The sequence below is a fragment of the Xenopus tropicalis genome, chromosome 5 (genome assembly GCF_000004195.4).
Source record: "Xenopus tropicalis strain Nigerian chromosome 5, UCB_Xtro_10.0, whole genome shotgun sequence".
Classification (NCBI taxonomy): Eukaryota; Metazoa; Chordata; class Amphibia; order Anura; family Pipidae; genus Xenopus; species Xenopus tropicalis.
In genome coordinates, this window is record NC_030681.2 from 21037877 (window position 1) to 21050336 (window position 12460).

Below are 12460 nucleotides of genomic sequence, written 5' to 3' on the forward strand. Positions count from 1 at the left end.
AATTTCCCCATTGAAAGTCAATGGGTGAAATTTGATTGGCTGTTGTTGGCTCCTTCCACTTTTGGGTGTCCAACAAATATTGCCTTTCATTTGGGGTGACCCCATGATTATGTGATTCAAGTTTGGGGGGTGTAGCTTCAAAGCTGTAAGAGTAGCAGCAGTTTGAAAATTTTCCCTGTCAAAGTCAATGGGAAACTGGGGTGTTCGGAGCGGCGCCACAAAAAAACGGGGGGCGGGATCGCTTAGAAAAGAACAAGCAACCTGCTCCGCTATAGGGTGAAGAAGTGTGGGGAGTTTGGGTGTTGTACCCCTAAAACTGTAGGAGGAGAAGTGTTTAGAATATGGGGGGCGCTATATAAGAAAAAAAGATTAAGAAGTGGAAGAATAAGCTGAAGAACAGTAGGTTCGTTTTTCAAACCAATATAATATATTAGAAATATCTTGAATATACATTACAAATGTTTTAAAATAAATGGTTCAGATTTTGGTCAACTATAAATAGATTAAATCAGGGTAGGGAACCTGTGAGCTCTATGATGTCATAGCACTGCCAAGGGAAGGGAGTTGTGTCTCTATAGCAACCACTGGGCACTCATTGTGATGTCATGTTATGTTTAAGGGCATTGCTTTAGCCAAGTAAACACAAATCATTTTGCATTTCAACCTCAATGAGAATGGAGTGCAAAATGTTCCTTCGGTAAGTTAGTGCTATAGGGCCCCTTACCCTATATATCTATACTTTGTACATATATATGCATATATACATGTACTTTTTAAGCATTTAACTTTATTTAATGAAACCAATTTTGGGGCCTGTTAGATGTTTGCTCTGCAGGGCCAGAGCGGGTAGTATTATAAATTGCTACTTGACTATTATGGGTTCTTTCATGTATCTGAGGCCAAAGCTGTTATTTCTTGGCTAAATGGGTTATTCTGCTGGTGTGTACTAAATGGATTTAAGCAAAGCATGGCCTTTAGTTATTATTTTTAAGTCCTGAAAATTCATGTTGATATGAATTGAGTGGTCACATTAAAGGAAAACTATTCCCCCCGAATAATGTAGGTCTCTCTATATATAAAATAATATTGCATAAAACAGCTCATATGTAAAACCCGCACTTCACTGAAAAAAATAATTTTCATAGAAATATAGTTTTTTTATACTAGTATGTGCCATTGGGTAATGATAGAGAATTGCCATATTAACCAATATAACCCCAATTAACCAATACAGTGCTATTATACCATATCCCAAACATTGGCCTAAACACACCCTTATTACAAGCATACATTTCATTCTGTGGATGTAAGGGTTATGTATCAGTAGGGTTTCCTTTTTTTAGTGAAAATTATTTATTTCTAATATCACTTCTCTTATGTTTGCAGTTTTCTACAATTTTTACTTTACTTATTCACATATCCTTACTATGCTCTAAAAAGAATTATCAATGGTCCAGTAAACAAAGAGCATATTAATGATGATATTGATATTGAAAAAAACACTGAGAGACAAGAAGAAATAAAGGAAGAAAAGAACAACAAATACTGCGCTATCATAGTTATCATAGTTCTAGGAATCCTTATGATAGTTAATACGACCAGTGATGTCATCTTTATCGGTAAGGTTGAACTTAATTACAAACTACTTTTCCATCTAAGACTGGATATCATAGCGTAATCAGAAACTTTTTTCTAGAAATTTTTAGAAATGTCAGTGTATTTAAATCTTTCAAAATGTCTGTTACTTCTGCAATATATGAAAAATATTCACAATTGTAATTCTGAAAGGTAATTGAGCTGTTTAACTAACTATTATTTTTTCCATAGGTTTCTTACCCGAAATTAGAAATAACTCTGACATCAACACTCAAAAAGCATGGATATTCAACGGCAGTATGTATCATTTTTTTGCATTGTTTTTATTCTTTGCATGTCATTATCTGTCATTTAAAGGAAAACTATACCCTCCAAACAATGAACGTCTCTATAAAAATATATTGCATACACATATGTAAAACCCTGCTTCATCTAAACAAACCATTTGCATACAAATATTCATTTTTTTAGTAGTCCCATTACTAAATGGCGGCTCAAGGGAAAGGATGTAAAAGGGCAATATTTACTGATATATATATATATATATATATATTTCAGTTTGGCGAGATTCTTTAATAGGCCACTTAACATGATATAAACTATCTGTTGGTTAAGTATTCATTCTTGGGGTATAGTTTTTCTTTAAGTAGCTATAATAATATCTGCCTTTAGGGCAAGGGCACACAGGGCGGATTGTGCCGACAAGCACAGGCTGCCAATCCTCCCCTATGATTAAAAAGTCTTCTAGTTGGGCCTGTACCCAGAAGCACTGAATCTTCCCGGGTGCAGACACACCCAGCCAGTACCTACCAATGGTGGAGAGACTTGCCGTTTGTGGGCGGATATCGGCTGGGTATGCCTGTACCCCGGCAGATGCAGTGCTTCTGGGTGCAGGCACAACTAGAAGATTTTTTTAATCATAGGGAAGGATTGTCAGGCAGCGCTTATCCACACAACCCGCCCCGTGTGCCCTTGCCCTTATTTCTCACTGTTGATTAAATCAGGTTACCTTCTGTTCTTAACTGTTTTGTTAGTAACTAACAATTCGCCTCACAAACTTCTTTTTTTCTATCTCAACAGTATGTATTTTGCTCGGTATAGGAATTGCATCCCTGTTTGCATTTTTATGGGGTGCATACTCTAGTATACACATAATATGTGGAGCTGTTACTGCGCGGACGATATTCTCCACTGTCAGTTCATTACTGCCAGCAAAGGTAAAATTTTATTTCCTATTTGTTCTTTGAGCAAATGCCAGTAGTGCCATTTCCCTAATCTTATAATACCAGTAACCTGCACTACACTGAGTATTGTTCATTCTGAATCCTATCGATGCATTAAATGTTTGGTATCTTTCTGATCCTTTAGAGTTTCGGATTTTGGACCTTACTCTGCTTGCAAAGCTCATTAAACTCAGTAAGAACCAGTTATATAACTGCTGCTCCTCTGATGATCGCGGATCTTTTTGATAGCAGAGATCGGATTAAAATGCAGTGCATATTTTACATCCTTTATTCTATTGGATGGTAAGTTCCCATTCCTTTGTGTTAGTGTGATATGGTTCATTGTGTGTGTGTCTTCATATCAACATGGCAACTTGGAATTTCCAAATTGTAATATTAATTTGTTTGAAGCACATTTTCCGAGACCCATGTGTTTATTCCTTGCACTTATTTCTATTACAGTGTCGTGGGGACCATTTTTGGACCAATTCTGATTGGCTTTTACGGTTCCCTGTGGCGAATGGCACTACGGGTAAGTGAAACATATATGAAAATAATAAAGGCCGGTGGGAAGACAAAAGCATCACTTTCTGAAGTGGCTTGAAGTTGCCTAGAGAGGAAATTTCAGACTGCTAGACGCCGCATATGTCTTCCCATTGGTGATTTACATTCCTGCCAGTTGGAAGGAACATAGGGATATTTTGCTGCCCGAGGTAGCCCAGATTTACAACGGGTGACAAAACATCTTATGTGCCATCACCCTAATAGATTAAGGGGGCAGAGTATGAGCAGAGTATTCCTATACAACCACACCTTGTTGTGCTAGCTCTAGGTTCAATGGGAATATTACTGCTCATTGCTAAGGAAATACTTGCAATTAAGCCAGATAACTGACAGCTATCTTTTTTTGTGGAAACAGGTAGACACCGTGTTTGACCTGTTTGCACTGGTAGTCATTTTTAGAATGGCAAAGATACCAGGCGTAGGTGGCTTGGTATTTAATTCTAAAATTGACAAGAAGAAAAGAAGCCTTAAATTGGATATTTTGAGCATGATTTTCAAGTGAGTAGCTATCTTGTATAGTAGATTGCTAGACATGTTTTAACATTAGGGAACTTTAAAATTTGACAAAAGGGACTAGTAACACCCCCAAGATGGCAATGCTACATATGCACCTATGTACAGCTGTTATTTAGCCTTTATTGCCACAAACTAGGCATCATAGCTATGCATGATGAGAGATCCTTATTTCAATTAATCTCATTTTACTTACTGTTTAATTACTCCTGACCCCACTCATGGACATTAACTCAGTTATCCAATCAGTTATAATAATTACATTGCTATAAAGTGGGTTAAGAAATAGCTTTTGCAAGATATTAAAGGTTTTAGGATGCGTATAAGCAAACCAATGAAATTCGACTAAAGATTTCCATTTCGGAGGAAGCATTATTACACGTTCTAGATTGAAATAACTCAAAAGAGCCATCTTTAACATTGAAAGGGTTACTGGTCGTCTAATGAGAAACAAAAATCAAGAGAAAGAAATATGTTGTTTTATTCACACATTTGATTTATAATCTATCCTATTTCAGCCGTAGCTTGAATTTCTCTGTTATCGGATTTGGAGCTGCTTCTTTTGCTACTAAAGGTGTATTTCACTGGATTCCCACCCTAATGGAGAGAGTCAACACAGAGCAACAGCCAAATGGCATCCTTGGTATCAGTTTGGATCACAAGTAGGTCCCTATTTCATCCTCTACTTGGCTTATCCTTTCTCTTTTCACACTAAAGTATATGAAATTTGCTGATTATTCCTGTGTTTACAAGTACTGTATATACTCAAGTATAAGCCTAGTTTTTCAGCACCCAAAATGTGCTGAAAAAGTCCCCCTCGGCTTATACTCGAGTCGGTTGCCAAGGGTCCCTCCAAACTAGCACCCTCTGTCCTTTGTGTGCAAATTAGGCCACCCACAACCAGACCCTCCAGAGCCCTGGCCTAGGCTCCCACTAGCAATACTTATTCCCACTTACATCTCCTCCGGGACTGGGTCTGCTGCCAGTTTGCCAATGTGCAATGAGCGTGGGGTAGTACTCATATTGTTTTTGTTGACCCTCTTCTCCACTTACAGAGCTAGTTTACTGTATTTCTTTGAAATAAATATTTAAAAACATATACACCACTGATGCCTCAATTAATGTAATTTTATTGGTATTTATTTTGATTATTGAAACTTAGCAGTAGCGGCTGCATTTCCCACCCTAGGCTTATACTCGAGTCAATACGTTTTTCCAGTTTTCTTAGGTAAAATTAGGTACCTCGGCTTATATTCGGATCGGCTTATACTCGAGTATATACGGTAACTATTTATTATTGGGTGAAGCTTTCTTTAAATCATGGCTGACAAACCCTAAACATTTACTGATAATCAGAAAATACGCTCAGATGTATAACACAATAATTGTAACTTTATAAAAAATAAGTCTAATATTATTATCTGTCCATGATATTTCTAGTTAGTAGGTATATGTAAGAGCTAATTCTCACTACCTATTGACTTTTCCTCATAACCTTTAAAAAGAGCACAAAAACTGATTATAATTGTTACATGCTTAAACAATATATCAGATTGCACTTTATGTTTATTTCATCAATGTGTCTATTTAATCTCTATTGTTTTTTATAGCATGCTATATGAATTAGGCAAATGCCTGTCTGTTGTGATTGGAATTATGTTGGGCACAGTGATCTGTTCTAATCGTCGAAAAGCGAATCCACGAGCAGATCCGAAACTGTGCACCATTGTACTTCTGCTGGCTGTTCCCCTTCTCTACTTGAGCATTTTCCTTATAAGGATAAATCTCATTGCAGCCCAAGTGAGTATTATGCAATCAGGTTAATACTTTATAGAAAATTTTAGTACGTATGTAATAGTTTACCTCTATAAAACAAACATTATCTAACCCAACTGTTCTCCCATCTTTTTCTCCACAGGTTTTGCTCTTTTTAAGTGGGATTTGTCTGTCTGTGAACCAGGTCCCTATAAACGAAATCATACTGGTAACGTATTCAGCTTCCTTTCCTGTGCTTGTAATGTCTCATACAGATAGTTGCATAAGTTCCAGTGCTACTGCATTGGTTTTATATCTTATACCTTCGCCTTGACTTGAGTTCAATGAATTGGCTTGTGCTGGACATACTTTTTTTTAGTTTACAGTCTGTGTTGGTTCTTGGGGTGGGCATACGCTGTAAAGTTCGCTTGTTTGGCGAGGTCGCCAAGCAAGCGGATATTTTCCCGATAAGCCCACCTACAGGTGGGCGATATTAGACTACTTCAAAAACAGCTGTCCTAGGCACTGTCGGTTCGGGGGCCGCATTAACGTGCCGATGTGGTCCCTGATCCGATGGAAAAATCAAACCTGCCTGAACAAGATCCGGCTGATTTCAAGCCAGATGCTGGTTGGGTAGGCCCGTCACTGGTTCCCATACAGGGGCAGATAAGCTGCTGAATCTGTCTAAAGGTGGCCACACATGTGGCGATCTGACAATGTTTCAGATCCGCCACACACCGTTCAGGGCTGAAACAGCAGATAAGGAGGTAGAAACAATAGATTTCTACCTCCTTCTGCCGATTCAGCCCTGATGGCAGATTTTGGTCAGGCGCCTTCTATGGCGCCCGATCAAAATTTTCTAACCTGGGCGATCGGCGAGTCGACCGATTTCAGCAGCTTCCTGCGATATCGGTCGACTCGCCGACATGCCATACACGCACCGAATATCGTACGAAACAAGGTTTTGTACGATATTATCAGTGCGTGTATGGCCAGCTTTAAGGACTGTTATCGGCAGCTTAAATCAGCCTGTGTATGGCCACCTTAAGATACACAAACAAAGAGGAAAATTGGAGCTATTCTGTGTTAGGGTTTTGTGAAGTATTTGTGAGTTATTTACCCATTTCTGACACTGTTTAATAAGCAGGAGTCCATTATCTAGAGGGATTATTTGTGCAAGTGCACAGATCTAATCTAATGATCTACCTTCCAATAATTAAACACGAAGTAGCTTCAACAGAGTGTGAATAGTTATGGAATAGCAATAGCCATATATTGTGATTAAAACAATAGATAAAAAGTATGTTTTGTACAGGCCCTTTAGGCTAGTGCCACATGGGGCTGATTCTGAGATTTAGTCCCTACACTGGCACCAGGCTACCTTGGCTGCACGCGGAAGCACTGTCTCCACCCGGGTGCAGGCAGACATGGCGAATATCGGCTGTGAAATGCAAACTCACGCTTTTTTTGGCTGATATCTGCCACTTATGCCTGCACCCGGGTGGAGACAAAGTTTCTGCATGTAGGCAAGGTAGGAAACTGGTCCCAGCGTAGGGGCTGGTCCTCTGCATTTTTCAGCAGGCCGAGAATCAGCTGCGTGTGGCACTAGCCTTAGGGTACTGCTAAGTGGAAGATTTGTCCCTTGCTGTGGGCAAGGAATCTCCCCTTGTGCCAGTACCCTGTTGTGTGGACTTAATTAGAATGCCAATGCATGAAGCAACATTTTGCTACAGGGCTCCTGTACATGATAACATGCAGACCTTCATAGTTCCACATGTATATTGCAAAATATCTCAGATAGAACAGCCCCTAATTTAATTATAATTGCCAAAATCCTTACATCTCAAAATTCTGTTCTCTTTTTCCAGACGACAGCACTTCCAACCCGCTTTGGTTGGGCATTTTCTGAAAAGTCAACTGTGGAATCGGTAATGGCAGATAAAGGGGTTAAATACCTCATGCAATGGGTAAGTACTATCTTTTTACCTTTAGAAACTATACAATAAGGAGGGATAATGCATTTGACATTTGCTCTTTGTTGTAATGGGCCACAGTATTAACCTGTTTATGAAAAGGCAGTGTTTCATTTCTACTGTTTTCATTTGTCCAACAGATTTTTGAAAGACTAAATAGAGCCAGACCATACATGTCCCAGTACAGTACAGAGATAGTTCTCATGATTTGCTCATCCGTGGCTTTGATCGGAGTTGTCTTGTTTGTAATGACAACTAAATATATTGAAGAAGATGAGAAAAAAGTGAAGCAAATTATGGATACACCAAATCCTGTGCAACCTTAGAAGATACAATCTTATCTTAATCTTAGAAGATACAGAAGAAGTACAGGCTGATGGATACAGATATAGTTGACAGCACCTTCTCCTTCAACGTCAGATTGTATCCCGACAGCACAAATAATTCCCAGGTGCACCTTCTCCGCCAACGTCAGACTGTATCCCGACAGCACAAATAATTCCCAGGTGCACCTTCTCCGCCAACGTCAGATTGTATCCCGACAGCACAAATAATTCCCAGGTGCACCTTCTCCGCCAATGTCAGACTGTATCCCGACAGCACAAAAAAGTTGGCATCTCAAGAAGTTTCTATATATTGCCATGCAACTTGAAGCCTTCTCCCTGACCATGTGCTTTTGAAAAGTATTCAATAAATGATAATAATGGTTTTTATAAAAAATAATAATTATGTCTGGTGTAAAAGGTGGTGTAAAGGTGGCCACACACGTGGCAATTTCCGATCAATCGGCCACTAACCTTCAGGGCTGAAACGGCAGATAAGGAGGTAGAAACAATAGGATTTCTACCTCCTTCTCCCGATTTAGCCCTGACGGCAAAATTTTGATCAGGCGCCTTCTATGGCGCCCGATCAAAATCTTTTAACCTGGCCGATCAGCGAGTCGACCGATATCAGCAACCTCCTGCGATATTGGTCGACTCGCCGACTTGCTATACATGCACCGAATATCGGACGAAATAAGGTTTCGTACGATATTATCGGTGCGTGTATGGCCAGCTTGAGATCAATAGGCTCTTGGCTTCTGCGGTATAGTGACGGCTTAATTATACTGCATTTTGGTACAAAAACATGTATAAATTTATATCTACCTTTAACATCTTCCTCAATTGTAAGAAGTCCTTCTGCTGGGTTTCCGGGTAAAACTCATTGCTATTCTCAGTATTCTGCTCATTGAACCAAAAGACCTTATGATACACTGCAATGATGACATATAAGATTATTAATATATCTTTGCTAAATAAAGAAGCTTTTGAATATCATTGGAATATCTTGAAATACATCTCTGCATCTGGATAGCCACAATACTTTCTGGATAGCAAAATAGTAATGACAATCATGGCAGCAGCAGCAAATATGTCTCAAAATAAAACCCATTGTGCAAATGAAGTCTCTATAATGCAAGTGAAGGGCAGGAGATTCTATAATATACTCAAAGTTAAAGATGAACTACACCTTTGATAAGTCAATTCTGACATTAAGATTGATAAGTGATTACGCATGTTGCAACCAATAAATCTGACTAAGGGTGAAGGTGGAGCTATATTTGCAATTAGATTCTGCAGCCCCACTAGCAGCCGCGCCATCCACACCTACAGAGTATAGAGAATATTTGTAGAACTTACGGATAACCGTAGCCATGCCAGAAAGCAAAGAGGTGCAATACACGCGGAGGCTTATTAATCAAAATTAGTGTCATTTTTATATTAAATTTCAAATTTAAAAACTGCAAATGTTAACTTGTTTATTAAAAAATCAGAATTAAAAAAAAACCACTATTGATTAAACCAATTAAAAAACTGAATACCTCAAATTCATACACTTCTGCATACTTTCTAATTCAAATAAACATAGTAGTTCCCACTGACTTCCAACTGACCTTGCAGGCTTTTAGATGCCAAAGTTTTCTATTCACGTTTTTTCACTTATCAAAAATTTGCTGTTTTTTAAATAATGATTCAAATTCATGATTTTTTAACACAAATTTAAAAAAACTTGAATCACAGATAAAAACCCTGAACGTTGATAACTCGGCCCCTTAGGATTTGACGAGAATGATGATTAGGGTTAGAGAATTCATATCATTTGGTGCTGCAGCATGATGGTCATTATTGAATTGCTGAATCCTTGGTTGCGGGGGGTTGGGCATCCGAATAGATTTTCTAACCTGCCCGATCGAGATCTGGTCGATTTCAGGCCAGATATCGGTCGGGCAGGCCCATCGGTAGTGCCCCTACATGGGGCGATAATTGCCGAATCGGTCTAAGGGACTCAGATTTTTAACAATAGTAAAAAATCTTTTCACATGCACACTCAGGCCTCTCCTTTTTCCAACCGGTGCTCAGTAATTATGGGGGATGGCACCCCCAACCAATAGGGATTCACAACAAAATTACTGGCACAACATGGCGATTCTGTGCAGGGTAACCACCGTTGCAGCTTTATTGTAGAATAAATGTAACATTTTGGGGGTTGTCCCCCTTCGTCAGACATAACCATTCAGTGAAGCAGTGAATTAATTTACAACACACAGGTAGTGACATCACTAAAACAATTAGCATGTCACTACCTGTGTGTCATAAATTAATTTACTGCTTCACTGAATGGTTATGTCTGACGACAATTGGTGAATGTGGTAATTATTGGTGAATGTGGTTGCGTTACAGAAAAATTGTGTGCATTTTAATATTTAGAATTTGAATTCCTAAACTATCTAGATGAGGGCAAAGAGCATTAGGCTTGAAATATTATCTGACACTTGTTCTACAGTTAAAGGACAAGGAAAATGTAATAGACTGGGGCTGCCAATGTTAGGCACCCTCCAGTGTATCAAATCACTAACTGTCCCTTTCTTACCAAGCCCCAAAACCTTACCTATATTTTCCAAGACTTTCCGCAGCTTCCTTAGACCCCCATACTTGCACATGGCACAACAGTAACATTTCCAATATTACTAATACTACACATGACAAGAAAGCCATAAGGGAGCCTTGGAAAATTCTACATGAAGGCAACGCTATTGGCACAGTGGTGTGGGGTACAGTTTATTGCTGTAAATCAGGTATCTCTGAACTTTGAAGACCCATACACCCTCTTTATGCAGCCAACGATTGGTCAGACTCATAAGCAGGTTAAAAGTTATAAAGGTATGAGACTAGTTAACGGGAATGCTTGGGACCTGGGTCTTCCAGATAAGCCGTAATTTGGATCTCCATATCTCTACTAAAAAAAATCATTTAAACGTTAAATAAACCCAATAGGGCTGTTCTGCCCCCAATAAGGGGTAATTATATCTTAGTTGGGATCAAGTACAGGTACTGTTTTATTATTACAGAGAAAAGGGAATCATTTAACCATGAAATAAACCCAATAGGATTGTTCTGCCCCCAATAAGGGGTAATTATATCTTAGTTGGGATCAAGTACAGGTACTGTTTTATTATTACAGAGAAAAGGGAATCATTTAACCATTAAATAAACCCAATAGGGCTGTTCTGCCCCCAATAAGGGGTAATTATATCTTAGTAAGGGGTAATTATATCTTAGTTGGGATCAAGTACAGGTACTGTTTTATTATTACAGAGAAAAGGGAATCATTTAACCATTAAATAAACCCAATAGGGCTGTTCTGCCCCCAATAAGGGGTAATTATATCTTAGTTGGGATCAAGTACAGGTACTGTTTTATTATTACAGAGAAAAGGGAATCATTTAACCATGAAATAAACCCAATAGGGCTGTTCTGCCCCCAATAAGGGGTAATTATATCTTGGTTGGGATCAAGTACATGGTACCGGTTTATTTATTATTTGATTAAAATTATGCCTTTGGGGTATGTCCTTCCCATAATTCAAAGCTTTCTGGATAACAGATCCAAAACCTGTATTACACACTGTTGGGGGCCTCAACCCATTATAAACAGCAAATAAATCACATCCTTAACAACACGCTTAATACCGCTCAGGTTTTGCCACCCCATCCCATACCCATAGTTGTTAAACCTCAACCCTATTGGGTTTAGACACATTTTTGCCAAAGGAGTAAACTGCCAAGTGATTCTATATATGTCCAACAGGGCCTCCACTATTCCACCTTATTCTGTTTGAATGCACCAATCAGGAAGGACAAGACACCGCTATATAAGAGCACCTCATATAACTAGCATTGTAGAAAGGATTGGTTACACCAACACTACTAAAAACAATAAAAAATACAAGTATTGCCAAACAAGAGGATCTTCATATGTTTTAGTTATATAGAATCAAGACTTGCTGCAAGTTTTAATTATGGGAAATATTAATTGAAGGGAGTCATGGTACTGTGAGCACATTTAATGAAAGTTTTTAAAGGGATCCTCTCATGCTTTTTATGGTATACTTTTTATTTCTAAATTACACTGTTTACATAGCAAATAATTCACTCTGCCATTTAAAATTTTATTCTTGAACCAACAAATATATTTTTTTTTTTTTAGCTGTAATTAGAATTAGAACTGCTTTCAGGTAACCTATTGCTTCCTACTCCCATGTAACTGGAGGAGTCCCAAGCCAGACTTGGATTTCTTACTATTGAGTGCTATTCTGATACCTACTGGGAGCTGCTATCTTGCTCCCTTCTCATTGTTCTGCTGATCGGCTGCTGGGAGGGGGGGGATATCACTCCAACTTGCAGCGCAGCAGTAAAGTGAGACTGAAGTTTATCAGGGCACAGTTCCCATGGCTGTGGCACCCTGAGAAATGAAGAATATGGCTAGCCTCTTGTGAAATTTTAAATATATAAAA

At 38.7% G+C, this 12460-nt stretch overlaps 1 protein-coding gene and 1 long non-coding RNA gene across 2 annotated transcripts; both read left to right on the top strand.

Moving 5' to 3' along the window:
• The first annotated feature begins 2679 nt into the window (after positions 1-2679).
• Positions 2680-3503, top strand: LOC116410799. The gene is made up of 3 exons (XR_004222637.1): positions 2680-2813; positions 2965-3122; positions 3282-3503. It is a non-coding gene; the product is annotated as an uncharacterized LOC116410799 (long non-coding RNA).
• A 370-nt stretch (positions 3504-3873) lies between these two features.
• LOC116410798 (protein spinster homolog 1-like) lies at positions 3874-8338 on the top strand. The gene is made up of 5 exons (XM_031901856.1): positions 3874-4558; positions 5507-5696; positions 5815-5880; positions 7520-7618; positions 7765-8338. Exons 1-5 carry the CDS (start codon positions 4497-4499, stop codon positions 7948-7950), a joined length of 603 nt encoding a protein of 200 aa, XP_031757716.1. The 5' UTR covers positions 3874-4496; the 3' UTR covers positions 7951-8338.
• Positions 8339-12460: the final 4122 nt, after the last annotated feature.

Coding starts and splice junctions, on each gene's coding strand:
- LOC116410798 (XM_031901856.1), top strand. CDS start 4,497: ATGGAGAGAGTCAACACAGAGCAACAGCCAAATGGCATCCTTGGTATC. Junction 4,559..5,506: donor GGTATCAGTTTGGATCACAA/GTAGGTCCCTAT, acceptor TGTTTTTTATAG/CATGCTATATGAATTAGGCA. Junction 7,619..7,764: donor TTAAATACCTCATGCAATGG/GTAAGTACTATC, acceptor TTTGTCCAACAG/ATTTTTGAAAGACTAAATAG.